Genomic DNA, 27,861 nt, shown 5'->3' on the forward strand with positions numbered 1-27,861 from the left:
CATTTGAACGTAAAACGTGCACATACATATTGACCCCAGGCTGTGAGAAATGTCTGTATCTGTAAAGGCTCTTGATTGGTATTGATGCATTCTATCTACACTACAGTATAGCACCACTTGTAAGTTGTAGCTGAAGTTAATGGCCGTGATTTGCAAATCAAATTGGATTTGGGATACATTGCATGCAGTGCATCATGGTTGAAACATAGGACACAACAAATCAGACGTAATTAATGATGTATACATATAGAAAAGGAATATACTATACACATACGTACGTAAACACAACACATACACAATACGCATGCATAAATAGAAACATATAGAATCTCAGTCACTCTACTCTACACAGTTTCAAGTGACTGATGAGCTGATGTATGACACCAGATATGATTCAAAACAAGAGTGAAGAGAACGATGAAGGTCATTCTTTCAACTACAAAATTGTTGTATTTCTCAATCCACCCACTTAGACACATTCCAGACAGCCAAGCATGATAGGAGCACACTTCACTGCCTCAGTACAGTATACTGGAATCTTGTCAGATTCTCAGTTACTTGAGAGTTAAAAGCCTGCATTCCATTGGATCCATTGTAGTTAGTGTATTATCCTTTCTTTAGACAATGTGATGGGTACAGTTAGATTAATGCCTGTGTAAACCTATACAGTATGTTCTGTCTCACATCTATGCTTAAAGGGTAACGACAGAGAGCGACTAGCGCTGCTCAAAAAGCGACCACTTTTCTCCACAGTGGAGCAGCTATCTAAACAAAATCCACCTGTCTTCCGCTAGCTAAACAGGAAGCTTAGCATAGCCCTCCGAGGAGAGCTCCAGGAATGCTCTGAGGTTGCCATCGGGACGATACATCAAAATAAAAGTATTAGTCCTTGGTGAGGTGTACAGTTACAGTAAGTAACTCCCAGTCAAACTGTTTTCCTGTAAGGGTCTGTCTCAAGTGGTTCTGTCTACTCTCTCTTTGTGCGTGTGTGTGTGCGTGTGTGTGTGCGTGTGTGTGTGCGTGTGTGTGTGTGTGTGTGTGTGTGTGTGTGTGTGTGTGTGTGTGTGTGTGTGTGTGTGTGTGTGTGTGTGTGTGTGTGTGTGTGTGTGTGTGTGTGTGTGTGTGTGTGTGTGTGTGTGTGTGTGTGCACAAATCAATGTGACTGGAAGACAGTGTTCTCATAGTCATTAGACTAGGATTTCAAACACTACTCCTTTGGCCAATTGGTCACCTTATCACGCCTCACAAATAAGGAGCAAACACTAAACTGAATCGTGTGCAAATCCTCTCTGCATATCTCTTTCTCGTCAAGGAAGACAGAGAAAATAATACCCATTTCTTCACCTTTTTAATTTAAGCTCAAATTCACTTAATTCCACCATTCCCACTGCCCAGTATTACCAAACTCACAAAGGTAATCAAAATTTGTGGTCAAATGTAGAAAATTAGGAATCTGATTAGTCTGCAGTAAGAATGGGGTAGGGATTTAGTTAAGCTCTAGGTGTGTGTGTGTGTGTGTGTGTGTGTGTGTGTGTGTGTGTGTGTGTGTGTGTGTGTGTGTGTGTGTGTGTGTGTGTGTGTGTGTGCATGTGTGCATGTGCGCATGTGCGCGCGTGCCATTAGATGCACAGATAATAAAATAAGTACAAAACGTTATTAATATCCCTAAATAAGCTTCACCTTGTATCTGTGTCTGGTTATTGCCTGCTACTATCCTGTGACAGAAATACAGAATACAGTGTATTCTTAACTATCATTCAGGACAGAGTGAATCAGAATACCGTATGGTACTGTAGCTGTCGGAACAAATGTTATTGTTGCCGCCTGGACAGAGTGAATCAGAGTAGACAGGTACAAACAGTAACCTGATTCAGCCAGGCCCATCCACTCTCTGTCAGTCCTACTCCTCGCTGACTGACAGGCTCCTACAGTATCACCGAAAAGGCATGGTTGCATAATGCACTGCTACCCAGGGGGCATGCAGTGTTTTTGCAGGTTTTTTCTTTTTTTCTTTTTTTCTCTGCACAGTACATACAGTAGATGAGCAGAACATGTGCCGACGTACAACATACACTCTGGAGTGTTTGACTTATCTCTGAGTGTGAAAATGGTCCCTTATACTAGTCCACTTTACACTCAGAGTTAAATTAAACACAGGGTTTTGCTAGTTTGGCACAGTGTGCTGAGGTAGAGTTATACCGTAAGTTGTCCTGCAGTTTGGACACGTGAAACCTGCCGCATGTCATTCTCTCTCTATACAATCTGAATCTGTGCTGGCGTGCTTTTTTTGCAATCTGTATCAATCAATGTGTCAATGTGTGCGTTGTTGTCTGAATGAAAGGGCTTACACTATAGTTATTTTATTTATTACTATTATTTTTGTATGATATATCAAACCTGTCAGCTGACATGAGTGTGACTAGGAAGTGGCCATGGACTGTCTCCTGTGAAAGAAAGGCATAATAAGGATCCAGTCCAACCCCACAGTTCCTGGAAAGAGGACAGATCAAATAACCATAAAATGTAGCATACTAGTGCTGCACTGCTGCTTCCATTCATCACTAAAACCTATTAAACGTCCCCTGCTTCATTTGGGCGATTAATGTTTATCATTGATGTTAAAATCAGCTTTACACAGCAACTACAACTTGTAATCACTTGTTAACTGTTTTTATTGGGTTTTATGAGTTGGGTTTTATTAGTGTTTATCATAGCATTTACATATGCACAGTTTGAGTGTGCACATTAATTGGAATGTGCACATTTTGCAAGATATTAATAATATCTTTGTTTTTTTTTGTAAGAGGCTGCATGCCTGCCAAACAAGCAACAATGCTTACTGTAGCCAACTAACACCTTTAAATCGCAGTCTTAACTGTCTTGCCATCTGCCATCTGTTCCAAATATTTTTGCTTCAAAGTTAAAATGTTTATGTCTGGCAGTGATTCTAACCACAGCAGCATGGCTTAGAGTATATATACAATAGAGAAGACACCCGAGTTCTCCTCCCATCCACTTGCATTAAGTTGCTCAAAAGCGCATGAGGCGATTTCACTCCTCCTTCCTGGTAGGAACAGAGTGCATTCTGGGATGGATTTGCCTCAAACACATGAACGCGCTGCCGGTGACTATCATTGTGCCGTTTGTGTGCGTTCATGTATGAAACATTCGTGCACGTGTCATGGCCTCAATCACATGAACGTGCGCAATGATAGTCAACGGAGCAGCGCTGGCTCGAGCTGCAATGACAAATTCGGCCACTATGTCCATTTCGCCTCAGGGTTTCCTCTGGGTGCCTTCTCTATTGTCTATATACTCTAAGCAGCATGGCCACTGTGTTTGCACCAGTGTTGTTTTTGGCAGCAAATTGCGATTTTAGTTTAGTCATAGTCTTTGGACTGAAACTTCATTTAGTTTTAGTCACATTTTAGTCACCTGGAAATGTCTTAGTGTTAGTCTAGTTTTAGTCGACTAAATGTCATAAGATTTTAGTCGACTAAATCTACAGGTGATTTAGTCGACTAATGAGTAATGAGTGTTTTTACACTTGCTGAAAATAGCTGATCTACAAGCTCACAACGCGACGCGTTGTGAGCTTGTAGATCGGCTATTTTCAGCATGCAACCAAGAGTAAAATTACTTATAGTGGATCTCTTGTTAGTTGGGGCCCTTAGGGAGATTTTAGGGTATGTTCGTTCACTTTTGTCTAAAAGCGCCAAATTTGGCACAGGTGTAGCTCAGGGCATACTTAAATGATTTGGCTAGGGCGCCCGCGCCGGTGACCTTTGGGGTCGCCACAGCGGCTGATCCAATATGGCCGCCACCTGAACACGCTTTTGCCTCTACATTTGAACCAGATGAGCTACAAATCCAAACTTGGTGTCTATTTCATGTTTTTTGACAATTAGAAATATGATGGAAAAATCATCTTTATGATTGGGTGTGTCTGGACACCTAATTAGCATATTTCCAAGATGGCGGCCATGTAAAAAATAGGTGTACCTTAACTTTTGATACTTTTGGCAAACTATTTTAGGTTTTTTGAGCATCAGAAACCTACTGGAATGATCAGATTTATGATTAAATGTATCTAGTGCACTTTATCTTCCATATTAACATAGGTAGCCATTATCCACCAAAATGTATTGCACATATATTTTCACACAGATAGAATGTAAAGCTGTATCTTACACTTGGTGAGGATAAATTGGTTTTGATGATGGGAGCATATTGCATATTGAAGACAAAGCTCATCTTATGGTAGGAAGACTTCTCCATAATTCAGGTTGGACCACCGTCCTCTCCCAGGCCCAGGTGTTAACTTCAGGACGAGCTCAGTCTGCCCTCAATGAGCACCATATAAAACGGACACGCTATGCCCATCAAGTCACTCTCATGTCCCTTCAGATTCTCAAACAAAATGCATACTCTGCCTATTGTGCAGATGTTCTTGGTCCACCTGAGTCATTTGAGATGTGGGACCAACGAGCTCAAGCAGAGTTTCCACAGTTCAAGTACTGGTCCACCATCATGGAGCTAGAGCTACTACTGTGTCGATTCATTCGGTCACTTCGTGAAGGAAACTTCAATTTGTATGTTCAAGTTTGTGATGAACTGTGTGCTTGGTTTCATGTGATGGATCACACAAACTATGCCCGCTGGTTACCTATCCATGTACGAGACATGGTTGAACTACCGGAAAAAACATCCGGGAATTTATGAAGAGTTTTTGAAGGGGAATTTTGTAGTGCAACGTTCAGAAAACAAGTTCAGCTTGATTGCAAAGGATCAATCACATGAGCAGTCAAACAAAATTCTGCAGTCCTATGGTGGAGCAGCTGGACTCTATGAAAAGCCTGAAGCTCTCACACTATTCATGCTTGCAGGGTCAGACAGTGCCAGGTTGGTGCAAGAGTTTGAAGCTGTGTATAGTAACATCAGCTCACCATCCTCAACTTCTCATCATGAAGAGGCACATAGCTTGCAGGTCAAGTTCATGAAAGATGTCAAATCCTTCACAGCCATTATGGAAAGTCACAGGAATCCTTTTCTATCAGTAGATCATGACCTCACAGCACTTGACACGCAGGAAATTGTGGAAACAGAAGTATCTGAATCACTCACAACCGTTCACAAAGTTGCTATAGCAATACATTTAGCTTATGTAGAGGAGCGACTTGAGAAGGCCACAAAGCCCATTTCGGATATAATTCCACGGACAAAAATGACTTTTGCAAATCGACCAGACCGAAAAGCCAAACGCAATAACAGCAAAACATGAATCTCATCACCCAACTATTCCTTTCCCTTCAATCGAGGCCTGATGCAGACATGGCAGAGTTCTTCAAGAATGAAAACCAGAGAGAGCCACCCAGCATTTCCAACCAAGAGCTTTTACGCTGCGGCACAAAGGCGGACATACTTGAATGCTTGAATGTCCAAAAAGTCTGCATAGCAGCAGCTAAGAAGGCCACTGTAGTTGTGCTTGATTATATTTCATATAAACATCAGAAAGGAATCATGCATGTCAGAATTAGTTGAATTAGACCTATTGCACCAGGTTTTACACATAACAATGACAAAGTTACGTCCAATGTCTTCAGAATAGCAAAACGCCACTTGGAATTATGCAAATTAGGGGTCTAGACACACCCAAAAATAAAAAAAGAGCATTCCAACACATTTCTAATTGTCAAAACACATGAAATAGACACCAAGTTTACATTTGTAGCTCATCTGTTTCAAATGTACTAGAGACAAAAGCTATTACAAGTGGCGGCCATATTGGATCGGCCGCTGTGGCGACCCCAAAGGTCACCGGCGTGGGCGCCCTAGCCAAATCATTTAAGTATGCCCTGAGCTACACCTGTGCCAAATTTGGCGCTTTTAGACAAAAGTGAACGAAAATATCCCTAAGGGCCCCCACTATGTCCACTAGTCCCTTCCTAACATTTTAGTCTAGTTTTCATTTGTCGACGAAATTGTCAGTATATTTAGTCTTAGTTTTAGTCATCATAGCTTAGTTTTCATTTAGTTTCCATTCGTTTTTGTCAGTGGAAAAAGGTAGTCGACGAACATTTTTCGTCTTAGTTTTAGTCGACGAAAACAACACTGGTTTGCACACGCACACGCACACACAAACACACACACACACACACACACACACACACACACACACACACACACACACTCGCAAACACACACACACACACACACACACACACACACACACACACACAGTTGATGATTTGGGGTGTTACGGTACAGTACAGTGACAGTACAGTAGAGGGACCTCCTGGGGACCCCCTCACAGTTACTCTGTCATTTCTCGACCGTTTCGGACATGGGGTGGCTCACCAGAACCGGGCCACCCCCCTGGGCCCGTCCTGGTGGTCTGGATGTTTCGGGGACCCCCACACGGTAACTTCCCAAATGTGCCATTATGTACAGTAATGTACAGTAGATACTGAGGGAGGCAGTGTTTGGTTGCTTTCATGGTTGAGTTCATATTGAATTGTATGTGTAATGACATCATCCAGTACGGAGTTAAGAAAATAATTATGCACAATTAGTGCTTCTATTCTGTCCTTTTTTATGTAGAACATTTCAATTAAGGTGTCAGCCAACATTTCGTGCTGAATGAAAAAGGAATCGAATACATTTCTCATCATTACTCTTTTCTATTTGTGCTTCAGTTGATTAAGTCAGTGCATTCTGTACAGTGTCCTCAGGGTGATGAAGCTGAAATTTGTGATGAGACGTTTCACAAATCACAACCAGTGTTGTGGTGGTGTGAAAGCTGGGTAGGTTAATCCACTGATGTGCTTGACTGGAGGTGTTGACATGTTGAAGGGAGCAGGCCCTTCCATCCGCGCAGCTCCTAATTGACCAACCAGGAGAGCACTGTCTCTGTGGGAGATGTAATGTTCACACTTGCTAAGCAAGGTCTGCTGTGCATTCAAGCACTGTCCTTCTGACCTAGGATGCTGCTTCAGTAGTTTCTTCAGGCTGCTGGTGCCACGACATTGAAGATGACTGAATACCGTATTTGTCCATTTTCGATGGCCATATGTACATTTATCGATTAGACTTTATGTGTTATGTGTTTACAGAGCACGCACGCACGCACGCACACACTCACTCACTCACTCACTCACTCACTCACTCACACTCTCTCTCTCTGCCTCTCTCTCTCACGTCTCAGATCGATATTGAATGACGATGGTTCAATGGGTGCATGTGTAAGAGCTCATTACTACAGTAACATTGAGGCTTATGATATGATCCCTGCGCTTTCTAAGATATTACTGTTGGGCCTGAGTACTGGAGAGAAAACACTCAAACGCTATCCTCACCAACCTAACGGTTTTATTTTATAAGACCCACTGCTTCACCTTTGAACAAGGCTTTGCTCCAGCTCCTTTTATCCTCTTGTTTACTACAGTAGTTGTTTGCAGCCCTGATTCTTTAACAGTATGTCGGTGCAGTTCATGAATTTTTAAAGATGCCATTTATTGCAACAACAAATCTATCTGGCACTTGCCGTTATAGATCATTTGTGTGTTGGTGCACTGCCTACTGTTATTGTGCAGGTACTGGTAGGGGTTCAGCTAGGTCCAGATCCAGCAGGAACTATTTTCTGCCATACGGCCGAGCTACACCAGGCTTTTCAAAGCGTGTGTGCGCATATACACACAAATGCACACACTCAGTTTTAGATCCAGTCCTATTTTAAAGTCTGCGTATGCGCAGCTCACACACACACACTTGGAGTAGCACGGCCGTTATTGTTCAACCCTAGCGAGAACTACAGTACCTGGCTAATATCTTGCATTCGTACTTGTATACTGTATATGTACTTTGCACATACATATACTAGTGGTGTGAATCACAGTGCAATAATGATTTGATTCAGGGTCCAACTATTGATATGAGACAATATCCTGTGCCCTTTAAGCTACACTCTTTCAGATACCTCTTAAAGACATATGGTGAGACATAAGCCTATACTGTCATAAATGATTAATAGTCCTTACAAAAGCAATGGCATTGATCGACCTTTTTCGGCACCGTATCTTCACACACATTATTTCCAATTTCCCATACTCGTTGCTGTCATATGACAAAATCTGAATTCACAGCTGAGTATGACAATGGCTACGTTTACATGAGCAGTTAAATCCCCTTTTCATTCCGAATAGAAGTTCAATCCTATTAAACGTTGTTATGTAAACACCTACAAAAACTTACATCCGAATGAAAACGCTCGATGCGATCTAAAAACCATTCCGATGTCACTGGCCGGATTACTCCGATTTTCAATGCGATTGAAAGAAATTTTACTCATGTATACACTGCTTCGGATGTAAATTCATTCTGGTCTTTCTGAGCATGCTCCAAAGCGCTCATATCCAAGGCGCGCCGTCGGCGCCGAGGAGTTTGCACATAGAGCGCGTTATTTCGTTCCTTTTTTCAGATCCGAAATCCACAAAAAAAAACGTGGAGCAGCAGCAGATGAGATACCCCTGCTCTGTGTGTGTGTGTGTGTGTGTGTGTGTGTGTGTGTGTGTGTGTGTGTGTGTGTGTGTGTGTGTGTGTGTGTGTGTGTGTGTGTTCAACGGTGTTCAACGGTCTCTCTCTCTCTCTCTCAAAAATTACGAGCGACCCGATACAATAATAATCATCAGTGTTGCGTTGCGTGCCCTGGCCGTGCTGTAGATACAAAGTATAGTAGTAGGCCTACAAATAAAAACGAGATGTCCAACAGATGGCGTAGTTTCACGTGAATTAACATGTATCATGTCTTCTATCACTTCTCCATATAAACACTCATTCGGAATGACCATTTCCCATGTAAACTCGCGGCAAAAAACATTACATCGGATGTATTTTATTCGGAAGTATTTATTCGGAATGATCACCCTTCATGTAAACGTAGCCATTGAATAATGCTTGCTGTCATGGAGTTCTGGATCAATCATGAGGCAAATGGGAGTCGAGACAATATTCTAGGTGGTGATGGTTATCCCCATGATATCACATGTACATAAATCATAAGTACAATAACACTCTAGGTCAATGGTACAGTAGCCTGAAAGTACGCTCCCTTTCCAAGGCATAGAGGGGCCGATTCAAACTAGCACTGGAAACCGATGCAGGCTCCCTATTGGTTCACCAACCTATGTCCCCGCCTACCCTAGCAATGCATTACATACAATGGCTGGATTTCCCAAATAAATGTTGTGTTGCATGTAGCTTGAACACACCCCTCTACGGCCTAATTGGCTCATTGTGCAAGTGAATTAAATTGAATAACATTCGATTGTGGGTTAATAAATATAGGCCTAGACAAGGAGGTTAAATGGAAGGCTATTGTGCAGTCAAAGTTACCAAGCTAGTTAATTCAGCATTATTTTATTGACCGGTCAGGCCGGTATGGTAGGCCTCAGGCCTACGAATATAGGCCTCAGGCCTACCATTGTGTGGCACATCTATGCACGAAATATGTTCACAGTGAAAGGGGGTGTTGTTGAGAAGAACCACACGCATACTCACTATGCATATTTCCTTTAGGAAACCCAGCCATTTGTCTGTACTCTATGGCAAACTATGTTCAATATGATTGTCTCCTCAAGGTCCCAGCCCTCATTCTATAGTTGCATGTTGCAAGGAGTTGCGTGGCGAATCATTGGTGCGGTTTGGGTTCAACACATCTTCAACATAAGAATGCTGTGTGGCAGAAATGCTGTTTTATGGACCCAGCCCTATAAAGAAGCTCATTTCAATAATGATGCTTGCATAATTCATCCTTTTCTGCTATTTATATTCATTCAGAGAGATCACCAGTGCAATAGTATCATGTGTTTGGGCTACATTACTGCTGTTGCATTACATCTTAAAATAACACAACAAACTAGAGTTGTGCCTAGCCTAGCTGAACACAAGTTTCTTCGCGTTTTCACCACCCTCATGTGCAGACAGTTATAGTACACAGCCATACAAATGCACTGCTTCATAACTTCACACCTAATCATCAAAGACCAAAGTTCTTTTTTTTTTTTTACCTTAATAATGCACTACCTTAGCTCAGGGTATTTACTGGAAACATAAAAGTTGTGTGGTTTCCCAACAGCAGTGTGTTGTTCAGTCCTAATTGTTGCAATGCCATGTAAAACATATTAACAAACCTTTGACTGTGTCTTAATAGCAGAGCCCCATATAAACATCTCATCCACTGATCTCAGTGATTCATATACTAATGTGTATAGCCAGACTCTGTTTTGTCAACATCCATCCTGGCAGCATCCGGGCATAAACCACTTTGGGTACTTTAAAAGAGTGGTGTCCATGTAGTATTTATGAAGCTGTTGCAGTAGTGTGATACATGAGTAAGGGTAAGTGGAGGGTCACTGAATGTAAAGTATGTTTGCCGCTCTGTTGGCTTCATGAGTCAAGCGCCTAAAGGTAACGGTGTAAGGCACGGTGCTAGAGAGGACATGAGGGCATGATCCTGCAAACAGTGGCTCCTCAGACTTCTGACATAGAATTATATGCAAATTAATTTTTGTGTGTGTGTGTGTGTGTGTGTGTGTGTGTGGAAAAACCAGTCTGATTGAAAAAGGAGTGCTCGTTTTCTGTGAGTTCACCTCCCACGCGCCCCAGACACTGACAATGACTGCAATTACAATGTAATGGCCGATAGAATGTAAATCAAACGGATAAGATACTAACATTCATTCATTAATGATAGACCAGTAGCAAGTAATTGCTTCATTAAAGAAGCCCCTGAGTGTGAGAAGAACCTGTAGCGTCTACTTTGTCCACAGCAGACCTTTTCACTTTCTATTACAGCAGGAATGTTGGTGTTGGCCAGGCATGGAGAGCAATAAATCAAATGGCTCAATAATGTCTGAATTCATTTTTCACTTTTATGATCCTATGATGCCATTACTTAATATGATGATATGATGACGAATGACCTTAATGTTATGAGCTGGCCCTTAAATATATATCACAGGGGAAGGGAATAAACGGTAGAGTCAAGCCTCAGTCTGTCGACTCTTAAATTATGATCATTATGACATAAAAAAAGAAACATTTGATGGTGGTGGCAATTATGGTAATTTCGAACCGTCTTCTTCTTCTTCACTGTTTATGACCTTTATCATTGTCATTTTCATCAATATTGCCATTTTCATTATTCCCATAGCCAAGAGCATTGTACATAGTCCCATTTCTGCAATATTCCTCAATGATGAGACCACTAGGCCTGTGGTTTGATCTTTAAGGCAATACTCTTAACACAGGGATTTCTAGTTTTATTGTATCGTTTTATTTATTTATTCATTGTGCGTTGTATCATTTTATTTATTTATTGTGCGTATATCTGCCTCTTTATTGAATATTTGATCAGATTTAGTTGTGTATAAATACTGTCAATTATGTTTCATTCCATGCCATGAACAGTTCTTCATGTGACCACCATGCTCTGACTTTAGGTGCGTTACCCATTCAAAACAAATCAAATAAATTAACATGAACATACAGTAGTATACACAACCTTCTTTCACCCTCTCAGCCACTAGCTCGGTCTCCACCAAACGGCATGTGTGGTTCAGTTCAGAGCTGATGCAGAATCGGATCGATTCATTCTCATTTTCCTCGAAACCCCCAGAGATCCATTTGTCATGCCATGCCTGGGGTAAGTGTCCATACACTCCCACAGTAATTTGCTGGTGGCTGGAGAGGGGTGGGGGGGTTGTGCACTGTGTTCCTATAGTTCCTACTGTACCATGCTGAAATTGTATTATTATTATTATTTTTGAGTGGTGCTAGGAATGTGTGTCCTTGGATGGGTCTGTCCTTCCGTCCGAGTACGGAAATAGCATTTGTTGACCATCAAGTGTCACTGTTATGCAGCCTAACACACACACACACACACACACACACACACACACACACACACACACACACAAACAATATTTTGGGAATGGAAATGTTGGGAATGTCGTGATTAGCACTGTTAACAACTTTGCACTTTGGCTATTCGAAAAAAGTACATCTACAATGTGAAGTGTTATGAGCTTGTAGATCTGCTATTTTCTGAAATCTTTACTTTTACTTTGGTACTCAAAGTATATTGTGATAATAAAACGTTCATTTCAAGCTCCCACCTCCCACACCACATACTTTGACTATTAAAAAAAAGTTGATCTAAAAAAATTAAGTTGATGTAGTCATTCAGAATATATCGCTGCTTCTATATCTATTCATAATTAGTCACCAATCTGTCAGAAGACATGGTAAATGAAACAAAAGTCATAGGTGATTAATTGAAAAATAATAGGTTTCATCAGATGTGTGTCTGTGCACGTCTCTACATTTAATTTGCTCTTTCATAGCCATCAAACCATTGTTTGGTGAAATGGGATAGTGCACTTGCTTGCAGACTCACTGATGACTTATTCTAAAGAATGGATAGGATGAATACAAGCTCTCCAGCTTTTCAATAAGTGAATTTTATAAAGGCCAAGAGTGGGAAGCAATTAAATGTTCCCACTGAAAGCACTCGCCCACACATGCTCCTTGTTTCTGCAAGGCACCTCCATATTTTATTTGACATCAGTTAAGCTTCCTCATATATCCTGAAAATACGCATTCTCATAGCCCGCCCTCTGATTCCACTGCAGACTCAAAATGACAAAACAAAAGGAAATCATTCCTGCATTTCCTCCAGTCCGATGGAAGGAAATTGTAGAGAGACTTATTATCTTTGCAAACAAAAGCAGGGGGGTCGAGGGGCTAAAGCGTTTCACTGTGCTACAGGGTTTGTAGAGAATTGGATAAGTATTGATTTGACAGCCCTCATTACATTCTCACCTGCTTTGTAATTATCCTTGTCTTTAGAGTGAGAAACAATACAGTCACGACTCGCAGACTCTTAGTTCACTGAAACACCTTTGCTTTTCTCTGTAGATGGAGCCAAGCTGCCATCAGCTCTTCAGGGCGTAAACATGTATTGTTTTTTTAATTGACTTACGTCAAACAATAGGAGCAAGAACAAAAATGAATCTAATCATCTGTAATTGTTCCAAAACAGAATCCTTAATTGGAATTTTCATTATAGCAGTTAAATAATGTTTTTCATTCATATATTTAGCAACAAGTAACTCCCAAACTGCCAAATTTCTTCGATTTACATAATATTTTTGTGTGTGCCTGTTTCAAATTGCACGCCTATATACGCAGCATACATTTTCATCCCTGAAGTTGATTGTTTCCCTATTAAGATCATCATTGAAGGACATTATTTTATTATGTTTGTACGGCAGCCTCTACAGATGAGACGCGTACAGCCGTCTGTATTTGATGAAGCCCTGTATTGCCACGACAACGGATAGCAGTGTGACGTCACAGGCACAGCATGACGTCACATCGACCACAAGAAGGGCTATTTAGGGAGAGAAGTTCAGACCTACTTAGGGAGAGCAGTTCAGCCCATACACCGATAGGTAACCAATCGTTCCCTCTTTCCAGACATTAGTAACTCCTGGGGGGATTCATTCTCTGTCCAGAAGAGAAGAGCTAAGAGATTACCATGGCAGCTCGCTGTTTTGCAACAAAGGCCCTAGACTGGGTGGCATTTGCTGAGCGGGTGCCACCCAACCAGAGAGGCATGTTCAATGCCTTGAAGACTCGCAGCGATGCCATCGGTGGCAAGGTAGCGACACTTCCAGAGACCCCTGTAAAGATTGACTGGGCTTTCTACCAAGGTGCTGTGGCCAGATCTGGGATGGTGGCTGAGTTTGAACAGAAGTTCAGCGCACTGCAGATCCCAGAACCTGTGGACACACAAACTGCATTAATTGACGCACAAGAGGCAGAGGCGAATAAAAGTGCTTTGGCCTATGCCGAAGAGTCGAAGGCCCGTATTGCCGCATATGAGGCAGAGCTTGCTAAATTCCAGAATATGATCCCCTTCGATCAGATGACAATTGAAGATCTGAATGACACTTTCCCCGAGACCAAATTGGACAAGGTCAAATACCCCTATTGGCCACACAAGCCTATTGCCGAGCTGTAAACTTCTCACTAGACACTTGCCCCGCAATAAAGATTATGTTCATTTAATAATAATAATAAAATAAAATAAACTTCCTCCTGGGGGATCCATAGGCGTTCCAAGGCCAGTGAGTCGATGTGATTCCTCCAACTGTGCCTTGGTCTGCCCCGGGGTCTCCTCCCAGTGGGACGCGCCTCGAGGACCTCCCTAAGGAGACGCCAGAGAGGCATCCTAACCACCTAAGCTCTAATCCGAGTCTCTCTCGTGTGACCGAACTTCTCACCCTATCTCTAAGGGAGATGCCAGCCACCCGACGAAGAACTAATTTCGGCCGCTTGTATTCGCCACCTTATTCTTTCGGTCATGAATGTTCTGTTGTTTGTTTCTTGTAAACAATTGCAATTGTACACTTCACAATAATCCATTTTATATTATTAAACAAACGCTGCATTCATGCTGCATGGCATACATGAATACATGCGTGTGCGTGGTGTAATGTGACATCTAATAAGAAGTGCAAAGTTATTGTTTTTCTGTTCTTTCGCCTCAAACAAAAAGATTTGTGGAGGCTCTATATTCAGGCACATGACCTGCAAACTATTTTCAAGTAATGTGGAGGAGTGGAGAAGAGAGTGGAGGAGAGTGTGTGTGTGTGTGTGGTGGAACTTGAGTGATGCTTGTGGAACTAGACTACGTCTTGTTCCTGACCACATCACTGTCGTGGCAATAATCACGTTAAACCACACCCTCTCGTGTAATATTGCTTAACTGACCACACTCTGTGGCCACTAGTACTACTACATACTGTATGTGTACTGGGAGTGGAGTAGAGCAGAGAACTCTGAAGAGCTCCTATGATGAGGGACTGATGTGATGTTGCCCATTCTGACCTCTTGGGTGACAGTTGGTCAGGAAGTACAGTATCCAGTTGTACATTGGGTTCAGGTCTAGGTCTAGGTCATCTCTAGAAAGTACTCATTATGCAGAATGCCTCATTTTTCAAATTTATAAAAATATTTTGAAAATAGCTCATCTACAAGCTCACAATGCGTCGCATCGCGACACATTGTGAGCTACTTGTCATGCAAAATTTGTAAATAATTACTATTAATGATTTAATCGTTGTTTTTGTCATTGGAACATGATTTATAACAATTACATTTCTGTTTACATTTTAGGCTTTGTAAATAAAAAAACAGCACAGGGCAGTTATGACAAATAACTTAAATCTATCGAAATATCACTATCAGGGCATATACTTTTCCACAGTCCACAAAACTGCAAAAAATAGGTACTACGGGTTAAGACTAAGAGTGTGGACAATGATGTGGAAATAACAAAGTAAATATTACAGCTGTTCAGTTCCAACTGCTTTTATACGGTTTAAATTGTGATGGGCTGAAATAATTGCAATCAGGCGATTACGCAATAACTGTGAAACATCCTTGTCAATTTTTCCTGAGAAGAGTGTCTGTTGTGTTGGTGTGAGATGTTGGCCTCTCACAGGGGGTTGCTGGTCTTAGAAGAATGGCTCTGTAACCTAGTGTATTTATGAATAATCAGATTGATGAGCCATCTTGTGTGCGTGTGGGCGGTGGTGTGAGTTATATAGATCTGGGTTGATGTTCATATTGACTGGACCAGCCATGGGGCAGAGTGAAGGGTTGGGGGGTGTGGCTGTATTGATTTGCATCAGTTTCTGTTAATCTATGTCACTGCACCCACATGGCATGCTTGCCTCGACTGTGTTCATTTTGAAGAGGAGATAATAAGTCGATATGCTGTTAATAGGCAGTTTTTGTGGCATTTTATATATACGTAATGTGTATATAGTATATATGCACATTCCGTTAGGTGAAATCCGTCCTCCTATTAAGTGGGCATTCTACGGTGCTCGGGGAGCAATCAGGGTTTAAGAGTTTTGCTCAGGGACAACCAGAGGCTCTGGCTCCCCAGGCAGGCACACTAACCATTCAGCTATGGCCACTTGGAAAAAGAAAGAGAAATACTATTCCAGTGTTTTGTTTGGTTGAATAATTCATTAACGTTTAAAAAATAATACAGAGGCTGAGGTATAGTATACAATAATGCAAAAACAAAGTTTCCATTGTGGTCAGTGTGAATTTAATGGTATGAAAATGAATGTTCAGTCAAACTTGTTCTTCCTGAGAACTATCAGCCACATCATAATCTAATTAATGTATTCAAACTGTAGAGAGACAGAGAGAGAGACAAAGACATACTGTATGCCTTTTCTCTCCTCTCTGTGTCAGGCAGTGTCTGGGAGATGGTATCCAAAGGTGCCATTTTCTCCCTTCAATGACCGTACTACACTGCAATCTATGTTTCACTATGCATACAGTACTATGCAATCACTGTTATGTGTTATGTGTGCAGGTGTGTTTTTGATCCTGGGAGGTTCACAGTCAAATCATTAGTTTTAAACCTTAACAGTGTACACATGTAACCAAGTCATTTTGAAAAATTTCACAACATCAGAGTTACACTGAGGCTCAGTATTTTACAGTGTAGCATTGTACAAACCTTAAAGAGGTGTTAAACTGGCCATGCTGACACATGTTGAGAAGCTTTCCCCTCTTCAGTCATTTTAACATTCTCTCCCTTCCCCCCCCCCCCCCCCCTCTCTCTCTTCCCCTTCAGTTTGCTGTTTTGTGTGCCACAAGAGGTGCCATGAGTTCGTCACGTTCTGCTGCCCCGGGGCAGATAAGGGACCCGACACAGACGTAAGTAACCAAACACCAGCTGTTGCCTCTCTGTACGTTTTGCTGTGTCGTGGTCAGAGTTGATCCCTTTGTTTTGTTTTCTGTCCATCACATTTATGCGTGATGTATTCGCTGATGTCAACAGGCCCTGGCTCTTGTCGAAGCCCCCCCCCCCCCCCCCCCCCTCGCTAGGGGCAGAGCTTTGCACTATACCATACATCCATGTCTTGTTACAAAGCACTGGAAGGGACAGGAGAAAAATGAGGCTTGCTTTACACATCCTTTACCCCCAAGCATCTAGAGCCATATATTGTCATTCAGGGGTATGGAGCGGCAGTAACTACATTATCTACGTTTTGCTTTAACTTTTTCATTGATCTCTCAGAGATTAATGAACATTGAACTGTAGATTTGTCTGTTCTGAAGTTCAGAGAGAGGGCGAGGTGTCATCCCCCAGCCATGATGTACAAGTACACCCACTGGACATGACACGTTGTGCGCTTGTAGATTGCAATTGTTTACTATTTTGAAAAACCTTTTTAAATAGTTCAAATAGTCAAATAAGTTTAGGGATAAGGGGTAAGGGTAGCACAACATATAGCCCAAAGTGTTTGAACCGACAACATTATTATCGTAGACCTCGAGGAAAGGCCATTGGGTCATCATCCAAGCAGCATGCATGTGCTCAGCAAGTGTCATAGTATTCCAGCAAGTGTCATAGTATTCCAGCCAGGCTCTTTCAAGATAATGCTGTTTGGGACGAATTGTTGGACAGACAAAAATGACTGACATCCTTAGAGCCCCACCACCGGTAGCAGGTCTAAAAATCCTATTATTTGCCAGTCTCAAGGCTGAAATAGAAATAGACTTTTAGTCTGTAAGGTGTGAGGGCCTTATTGGCCATTCTACACCAGCAGAAGTTAATTTGTACACGTCCTCCATCATGCATGTTTCTCCATTGGTATGAAGCGCTGATGATAGATTGTGCCATCAGATCATCCTCTGACTTCTAACTGATTGATTGATTGGTTAGTAATCAATTTAATTCATTCATTCATTCATCAATAAAGAAGTTATTTGGGCCGGAGACATACAATTAATTTTCACAATGCAGAGCCTTCAGTATGAAGAAAGCACATTGTGATCAGCTGTTCCAATTCAGAGATACAATCTGGCCTATTGTGTGAAGCTTTTCAATGAGACTTCCTCTGCTGCTGGTGTCATCTACCAACTATTGCTTGCATATTGCTAAAGACAAGTGCACATGGCCATAGCCTCACTGCAGCGCAGTTTGGCCCCTGTAACTGGAGATATGTCATTCAAGATTCCCCTAGACTCTTTTAATAGAGCACACCATGGATGACACAGAAGCCATAACGCTGTAGAAAATAGTCTGTGGGGAGCTGGGTGATTCTTTGTGAAGCGCCAACCTCAGAGTCCTGTAGTGTATTGTAGGGTAATGAGCTAAACTGTACTACTTTATAGTTACCATTCATCATCTCTGAGTGTCTGGATACGCATTGTCAACAGGCTCATACACACACCATGCTCTATTGTGAAATATGCATTCGACATCTCAGTAATCACAAACGTGATCTATTTGGCTTTGTTTACTTATGTGTTATGAAGCACATGCTTCTGTGTTGAATTAGACTGCTCTTATACTGGCTATCTTTGTTAGTTACATCAACTAATTTAATAAACTCTCAATATAAAAACACGGAGTGTTTTTCTAATTCTGTATGATTTGTTTCAGTTTGTACCAAAATAAATACTGTTACTGATACTTCCTTCTTTTTAATATAGATGTTTGTGCAATAATAAATTCTGTTGCTTGGGGCAACCACTGAGATTTGCTCAGTTTTGAGATGGACTCGCCCCCCGGGTGTGCAGTGAGAAGACAATATCTTCCAAGGCTAGCAAATATCCAGGAAAAACTGTATCTGTTGTAGCTTAATGGGCGTTGATTTACAGTAGCATAACGAAGCTGAACTAGCAGCCCAAGAGCATAATACCAAAGAATCGGCACAGTGCTGCCAAAGTGTTTTATAACACCTCCGCTGGATGGTGTAATAAAACTGTAGCGTTGCCAGCCAGGACTGAGGTGAGTGGAGGCCCACTGGGTATAGCAGCTATGGAGGACAGGAGTGCCCCTTCAAGGGAAGCCAATTCCATTCTCTTTCTCTCAGGACAAACCTCTCAGGATAAACCTTCCAAGGAAGGGACTGCACACTCCAGGGAATAGAGACAGACAACTTACTGCATCATCAACTTATTTATTAGTACGACACGTTTCGCGTGAGCTTTGTCAGGTGATAGCACCTGACGAATAAGTTGATGATGCAGTAAGTTGTCCGTCTCTATTCCCTGGAGTGTGCAGTCCCTTCCTTGGCAGGTTTATTTCTCTTTTTGAAGTCTATGCCTGCTAACTAGACTTGCAGCTCCCAAAGGGATTTTTGGATGTGCTGGAGTCCCCTTTTTTGTCTCTCATACAGTATATACTGTATATACATTGCAAGTTAAACTCAGCCCAAAGCTCATTACTGTATGGACTGCGTATTTTCCCTGTTTGCCCAGCCTCACACTCAGGTTGGCTGGGGCAGAGGCCCCCGGAGGTCGGAGTCCATTATCCATCATCCATGCATTATAACAGCAATCACTACCATATTTATCCACTATCGATGTTGCCTCAAAAGCAAACTCCTAGTTAATGTGGCGAGTTGTCTAGGAAGACATTCTTCTTGACAGCAACAGCCTGGGGTGTGTGAACATAACAGATCTACAAGCTCACATGGGATGTAAAAACCAGGCTTTAGGGTTATCCTCACCACGTGTTGGGCCACCTGTACTATGCACAGCGTATCCACAGTGGAGTAGGGAGGGGAGAGCAAGACTTCCACATCTCTTCCCAATATATTCCCTGGAGAACTGGACCTGATGACCTTCTGGTTACTTGAACCATTAAGCTACAATGCCAGTCATGTTAATGTCAATTAGCCCCATTAGGCCAATGAATGAAACATAATGTTTCCATTTGGCAGTGTTTGGTTGCTTACAGTGAGAGCAGGGCAGCGATTTGCAAAACAAGCACCATAAATAATGCAAGGGCTTCCCGTTTCACTACAGGCGCTCTGGAGATGAAACCGAGAGCAGGGGGGGGGGGGGGGGGGGGGGGAGGTGTGTGTGGCGATATACTGCATCATTGATGTCCACTTTTCCTGGTGTGACCTGGGGAAATCTGCAACTCTTTCTGCACTGATTATATTTTACCCTCACACACACATGGTCACGCACATGTTGAACACACACGATCACCCGGTCCCCTGAGGGCAGTTCAGTGTGGCTCTAGCTAAGAGAAGTAAGTGAATTAAACAGAAACACGGTGCCCTCTCTGTCTCCTCTGCATGGAAACAGACAGGACTGACCTGAGGCTGACATCGCATGGCTCACTGCCGTCAAACACACAAACACAATGACACACAAATTATTTTTAAACCATGACTGAAATAAAATCTAAAAATAAAATCAATGTTGTGAACATCAGTGAGGAACACTATTTGTCTGAATTGTTTTTGTGTTGCAGTATCTCCCGCACAATTTTCTTCCCCTTTGCAGCTCTTTCCCTGGAGTCCTTAAACGAGGAGAGTGACAACAACTTCCTTGAATGTGTTATTTTTAAGGCGTCTCAAGCTAATGTCGGATATTACGTTTCTTTTTAAATATCCTGGGTTGTGGAGAGATAAGAAACAAGGTGTGCAAAAAAAGAAAAGAAAGAAGATTAGTTATTTCTGACTGAGCTATGCTCAGAGCTTCATTCGTTGTCATATTTCTCTCTAATAAGGCCACAGAAGAAGACTGTCACCATTGGAAGCGAAAGTCCCACAGAGAATTGACTGCCTGACAAACCGCTTCCATTACAGTGGAAAGGTGGATATCAAAAAAGCATTAGGCATACAGCAGTGAGTGATCCTCCTCCAACTCTATTTGATTCTCCTAGAGCACAGCGGTAGGAAGGCCCAGGAGGAAATAACACATTTATACGTAGCTACAGTATTCCTTTGTTAGGGTTAAGACTGTTTTCAGGAAATGTTATGTGAATATAACATGTATTAAATTCAGTTACATTTTAATAAAGTGTCAAATCACAACAAGTTGTTTCAAGATACTTTACATGTAGAGCAGAGAACCGACAGATCACCGACCACCCTGAGCAAGCAATTTTATAACAGTGGTAACAAAAAAACTCTCTTAGCTGTAAGAAACGTCAAGCAGAACCCGTCTCTAGGGTGGGTGGCCATCTGTCTCGGCTGTGTTTCCAATCATTGATGCCGAGTACCACTACCAAGCAAGGAGGCATTGGGTCCCATTTTTACAGCTTTGGTATGACCTGGCCGGGGATTGAACCCCGACCTCCCAATTTCAGGGCGGTCACTCTAACCAGAAGGCCACTGAGCTAGTTTCGAGTTATAGTTATAGTGCTAAGCCCTGGAAGACCAGCTCAATAATGGGGATGCGAGAAGCGTGTGGCAAGGACTTCAGAGGGCGAACCAGAAGCCCTCCCCAATGAGCTAAACACGTTCGCCCATTTTAAGACAGACGGCACCAGCACCAGACCACCAGGCCAGCCCATTATCCATCTCGGAGGCTGATATGTGTGCGGAAGGCGTTCATGCGGGTGAGCACCCGTAATGTTGCGGGCCCTGATGGCACACCAGGTCGTGACCTCAAAGTCTGTGCACAACCAGCTGGCAGGTGTGTTTGTGGATATTTTTAACCATTCCCTTTCTGAGGGTCTTGCATGCTTCAAAAAAGGGATGCACACACAGACCCGATCCGACACACCAAAGGGCCGGCATGCGGAAATCAACCGTCGCTCCCGACAATCGATTATAGGCAACATTTCATCTGGCCAATCAGAATGTTGGCAGTAAAATCGAGTCCTCTGTTTTACTGTTAATGTTAGCATGGTCTCCTTCAAAAAAATCAAATACAGTTTCAGTGGCTGCCTTTGAAGGACCCCACCTCTCAGCCTGCCTGCCTGCCTGTAAATCTAGCCAGCCATGCCCATGCGATGTAATACTGTCCGTGCCAGTGTCGACACCACCCCCCCACCACCACCCACCCTCCCAGCCCAACGCAGAGTCCCATTGCATGCTTCATGCTTCCAGAACGGCACGGCCCAATCCTTGGCACGACTGGTGCAAGGAAATTCAATGCCCCAGTTTTGTGCTTAGCACACCGTTTTTATTTTGGTGTCTTGAGTGTTGACGTGTCCCACTGAGCCCTGTCAGGGTTCGTGGTTTCCGACAGATGAGTTCATGGGAGATGTGCTTGTAGACACACAAGGTGCACGGTATGCACGTTGCACTCGCAGAGTGAATGTTTTCACATAATGATGAATACAAGCCATTGAAGAAACCCTTGCAGTGGGTGCCATAAGTGGATGCGCCCCTTCCACAAAGAATGAGTGAATGTGTTCTGCAGCTCGTTCAGTCTGACTAAGGAATTCAAAAGAAATACTTTTGTGTTATCCCCTGTATTGTTTATTGTTATGGACACACACACACACACACATACATTAAAAGTTCTCTGCAAATTTACACACAGGTTTGTTTTATGCCAAATGCTTACATGCATAGATTGTAAACAACATATAGCGACCATAATTTGTAAATAAGAAACAACTTTTTGTCTGTTATTATGTGAATTAATATGGATAATTATTATTGGTGTAGCACCACCTGGTGAAAAATCCACCAGCCGCCACTAGGAATGAGTGTCATAAGTCAACAACACCCAGCAGTCTCATTTAAGCATCACCAGTAATGGATACACAGTTAAAATTAATTGAGTGCGTTACCCAGAGCAAGATTGGAGTACATGGCATGGCATGAACCCTACGTTGAAAAGAGTTCAAACAGGAAAGAAAAGACTGAGCTGCAGGGACGAGTACAAATTAATAGATAGGATAGATTGAGGGTGTTTTAAATAGAATAAATCACACCCGTGTGAAGTGAGGGGCGCTCTTATCGTACATCATCATACATCATCTCATTCCGGCCAATCAGAATTTGCGTCCTCACCTTCGTCTTCAATGTTTGTGTTACGCAATGTTTGTGTAGGACAATGTTTGTGTTTGCAGCACACACACACACACACACACACACACACACACACACACACACACACACACACAAAGCTGGATATAGGACGTGCTATCGCCCCTCAAAAACAAGTAGTCACACTGGTGACACGCACACATCAATTGAAAGATGTGTGTTACTGTTGACGGTGCATTTTGTGTTATTTTCTGAAACTGTGGACCTTTCAACACTGACAGCTCTCCAAACACTTATTCACTCTTGTGGCTGACAGCAAGTATTTTCTGCAGTTGCATGCGCGTGCGTGCAACTGTGCATATGTTCCTCCTTCGCTTGCAAAGATGACTTCCCAATGCCTTGTCGGTGCAAAGATGACTGATGAGACTGATCCTTGAACGGAATGACCGGTTGTGTGAGGGCATGCTATGGTTGGGGGATGAGTGGGTGAGAGTGCGGACTCATGCTGGCTTTGGTCTTGCGGAGCTGTCGTTTCTGTTTGGCTTCATCGATGCGGCACTTATCATACTATATTACACCATGCGTGACTGCAACGCAGTGTTGCCTCCCAGGTATCCGGATCCAGATAACAGCACGGTAGACCTTCAGTTTGGTCTATGCTCCCAGACAGAGGTGCGGAGTCCGAAGGCAGCACTTCTCTGGGCTACCCTGTGCATGACCTCCTCATTGATGTTGGCCACATGAGACAGGGTGCTGCCTGGGTAGACAAGCTTTGTTTCACCATTTACACTGAGGGGCTCGGTGTACATGGCTCTAGGAGGAGGTTTGTGCATCACCTCTGTTCTCTCCATGCTGATAGTAAGGTGTAAGTGTGTGCATGCTGTGCCAAGCTTATCCATGATTGGTTGCATTTCCAGCTGTTTGGAAGCATTCAATGCACAGTCGTCCACAAAGATGAGGTTGCGAAAAGTGGTCGTTTTCTTGGAGTCTTCGCAGATTGAGCTGCTTGCCGTCAGTGCAGTAGTGCAGGTCGATCTCCATGTTCCTAGATCGGAAGGCATCTGTCAGCATGGCTAACAGATGCCTTCCAATACAGACACACACACATGTACACACGCACACATGCACACACGCGCGCACACACACGTACACATTTCTCTCTCTGAAAGCCTTGCCTCCTTTGGGTGATAATAGCCATCTCTGCCATAATTTCTCTCGCTCTATTTCACTTTCTATCTCTATTTCAGAAAGTTTTTATTCAAATAGTTTAGTTTTTATTTGCTATGCAGTGTTCAGTCCAGTGTGTTGTTTGGATTGAGGGGTTGTGGCATGTCCATGCATTCTACAACTCTGTGTGGAACAGAGAAGTACTATCTTTTACCGTACACTAGGGGCCTCAAAACTCTCCGAGGTTAGCGAGGTGCAAAAACTGTGAATAGCTGTGCGGGCTTGCGTGCATCTTCAAAACTATATACCAGGGCGTTGACCTGTATCACCCCTGGTCTCACGGTAGCGCTATAGAACACTAAGAACAGGTCCCTTCACGTTTTGGCCTATAACTCTTGAACAGTAGGTTGTACAGACAATGACTCAACATCGCACAACATATGAAGGAGAAACTCACATATACAGTAGGCCACAGACAGTCACAATTTCGCCAGAACAAGATCTTCTGCAATTTTGCATTTGCTTCAAAACACACTTTTTGCTACTACTCTACAGACTTTGCCCAAAACTCACACAAAGCGGTACACATTATCTCTGGGGTCATAAGCTCTACCAGTCCGATTGTTCTGATTCTTTTCCAGCTGGTTATGACTGCCTTCCATGCAAATGTCGTGCTCCCTGGGTAGGCAATTAACCAGCCTGCTCCAAGGAGTGCACTTTTCTTGTATTTTCATGAAACTGAATGCTTGTTTGACGGTAATCATTCGTGTTCTGGGGATGAAAGAGTGGTGTCCTAGTTGCTTGTGTTTAATGTTATGTGTGTCCAGTGGGAATTTACCCCCTGTGTGTTGATGCCATGTGCTGCCCATGACCCACAGTCTGTCCAGAGGCTGCCGCTTTATCTATTCTGCACTGTCTGGCAGCCATCTGCTTTCTCACAATGATGGGAGCCAAGGCTTGCCAGAATTTATCTCTCACTTATTACACGCGTGCGGGCGTGTGCATACGCGCACACACACACACACACACACACACACACACACACACACAGACAGATTAACAAAGACATACAGATGTTACATTATACAGTACATATACACACACTGTCCGGCTGTGCATACACTGTACGCCATAGATTACTCCAGTGGTTTGCTTACAGAAAATGTAATTTCTCCAAACCATGCTTTAAACCAAGTATTATTAATGATGCACTGATGGGAGTGCTGGACTCCCTCTTGACCTATACATGTCAGCATAGTGTGGCAAATCATTTAGGGCAGAGGTTTGCCCACACTAGACTCCTTGCCAGTAAAATTGCATACAGTATATCTTGTTTATGTATCTTGTCAAGTTATTAGGTTTTTGGATTTATTTATTTTTTCCACATTTAACACGCTTCCTTCCTGCCATTGCTGTAGATCTGCGTCAATTAATAAATACAAACAACACATTTGAAACAACATAATATAGGGTTGTGTAGTGGTGTTTATATCAGGTTAATCTCACCTCATTTAACAACAAAACAATACAAAGAAATCATAAAAAGCAAACTTATATGTATAATATGTTGCCATAATATTTGTTATTAGGATTATGAACATAGGCATGTTTTTTGTGACTGGTCAGTGGTCACATGTCATCGCCCCAACTGTACATTGCCTCTCTTGCTAAGAGTGAAAGGTAGACCATGGAATGGGAAACTGTTGAGTCTGACTGTAAAACATGGTGGTGGGCAGCGAGCAGGGGAAGTGAGGCCTGTTCGACACATGCCCCGAGCAAGATAAAGGATCCACTCGCCATCAGCTCTCACAGGCAATCAGCTCTCCTGTCATGCCTGACATCCTTACATGATTAGAGGATAGAGAAATGAAGGCATTGTAAGGAACCATGGGAAAACAAAGAAAGAAGAACAGGCAGGGGAAGAATGGAGGGATGAGGGAGAATTGGATGGATTTGGGTGAGGAGAAAGGAGGGAGATGGAAAGAAGGGGGAGATGAAGGGATGGGGAAATGAGGGAGAGGAGAAATGAGTTAAGAAATGAGTTGGAAATGGAGAAAGCGATGGTACAGAATGCAATAGACAGGCAGTGGGAGGTAAATGGATATGAGCACCGAATGGGAGATGAAAGGGATGTACTGTATTGTCACAGCCAGGGTAGATGGATTGATTATGACAAGGAATTGATACAGTGATGCAGTGGAATCATGGTAGGGTGTAGGAAGGGGGCAGCCTGTGACTGAAGAGAACAGGACCAAAACCAAGTTAGTTTGGTGTGTGTGTGTGTGTGTGTGTGTGTGTGTGTGTGTGTGTGTGTGTGTGTGTGTGTGTGCGTGTGCGTGTGTGTGTTTGTGTGAGATTTAGTTGTTTCCATAGTGGCTGCATCCAAACTCTTCCTTAATCAAATTCGTTTTTACACCATCCCAAACTGGCCTATAGTGTCATCTTGGGATAAATGTGACCAAGACATGACAGGGGTCCCTCCCCTTCACGCCATCTGACATCTTCGTTAGCCAACTATTTTTGTATGCTAAACCCATCTGATTAATCTGTTCCATTCCTAATTTATCCTCTTTTTCGTTGTGCCTTAACTTCTCCCAGAGACGTCTTCGGTCCAAACTCCATACTTTCCCACTCTCTCTGTTTGACTTGCAGACAAATATTTGTCCACCCAAAACCATAAATAGATTGTCACATCCTGATGAAGCAAATATTAAGACCTAAAAAAACCCTGGTCTTTCTTTTAAATCGTCCCTTTTAAATCGTCCCTGGAGAAGGATTCTGTATGTATGTGGAACAAGAAGAACTCACTGTTGTTGTTCTTGAGCCATAATTGGTGTTGGGCAGCGTGGTCTGACTCTGGGAAACACACAGTGAAGATGCATTAGTGCAGGCACTTGTTTGTGCTGACACAAGGTTGGTTTTATCAAGTGTATCGATTTCTGCTTGCTTTTAGCTTTTTATTATATGATTATTTCTTTCCGTACCGGGTCATACAGTATTTATGAAGCCTAGTGTGTCAAATGTGTGTCTCTCTCACACACACACACACACACACACACACACACACACACACACACACACACACACACACACACATGGTGTAATTAAGTTTCTACTTTACTTGAGTATTTTCAATTTCCAATACTTTTACTTCTACTCCACTACACCTTAGAGGCAAATATTGTACTTTTACTCCACTACATTTATTTGAAAACTAGTTAATAGTTACTTTTTAGATTTTGATTATTATTACAAAACATACATTAACCACTTCAGCCCTATATACATTTCGGCCATTTGAAAATACCAGATCTACAAGCTCACATCAACGCATTCGTGATGCAATGCATTGTGAGCTTGTCTACAAAGGTGGAGATCTGCCAATAAAAAATAGAACCTACCAGCATTTTTTCAAGCAACTGTATGCGCTCATGTGAATGTTGTTGTCTCCCATCATCTATCTATACATAATAACAATTGTAATAATAGATGCATGCATGCATGCATGCATACATACATACCCAGCCGATTGCACTACTTGCGTGCTCTGCTTGCGCAAGTAATAACAGGTGGGCAACGTAATAACATCCATCCAGAAACTGACATTGAAGGCCATATCATCACATCAGTAACAGCAAAACATCCAAACGTGAGCCTTTGAACATATATGCCTTCAACTGTATGTGTTCATGTGAAGGTTGTTGTCTCCCATCATCTATCTATACAGTACATAATGATTGTAATAATCATTATCATACAAATACCTATAGTAGGGTCTATCATACTGTTATGTTAAAAGTAATAAAATATGGAGTGATAAGTAACGATGCAATTTAGGAGCCCCTGAGCC

The 27,861-nt window shown here is 42.5% G+C and overlaps 2 protein-coding genes across 3 annotated transcripts in view; both read left to right on the top strand.

The window, feature by feature from the left end:
• LOC308313209 (protein kinase C alpha type-like) overlaps positions 1-27,861 on the top strand; it is a 157,456-nt gene that overhangs the window by 41,682 nt on the left and 87,913 nt on the right. For both annotated transcript variants that reach the window (XM_080760191.1, XM_080760192.1), the window contains exon 4: positions 16,724-16,806. In XM_080760191.1, the coding sequence (XP_080616317.1) occupies positions 16,724-16,806 (83 nt within the window). The remainder of the gene's footprint in view (positions 1-16,723; positions 16,807-27,861) is intronic.
• On the top strand, positions 13,565-14,124 carry LOC308313210 (ATP synthase subunit d, mitochondrial-like). Its single transcript, XM_080760193.1, has one exon. The coding sequence runs from the start codon at positions 13,598-13,600 to the stop codon at positions 14,081-14,083; it is 486 nt and encodes a 161-aa protein (XP_080616319.1). The 5' UTR covers positions 13,565-13,597; the 3' UTR covers positions 14,084-14,124.

This window comes from Protomyctophum bolini, assembly GCF_963924005.1.
Source record: "Protomyctophum bolini genome assembly, chromosome: 3".
NCBI classification, from domain to species: domain Eukaryota; kingdom Metazoa; phylum Chordata; class Actinopteri; order Myctophiformes; family Myctophidae; genus Protomyctophum; species Protomyctophum bolini.

What these genes read in the sequence shown, in the direction of transcription:
- LOC308313210 (XM_080760193.1), top strand. Translation starts at nt 13,598, where the DNA reads ATGGCAGCTCGCTGTTTTGCAACAAAGGCCCTAGACTGGGTGGCATTT.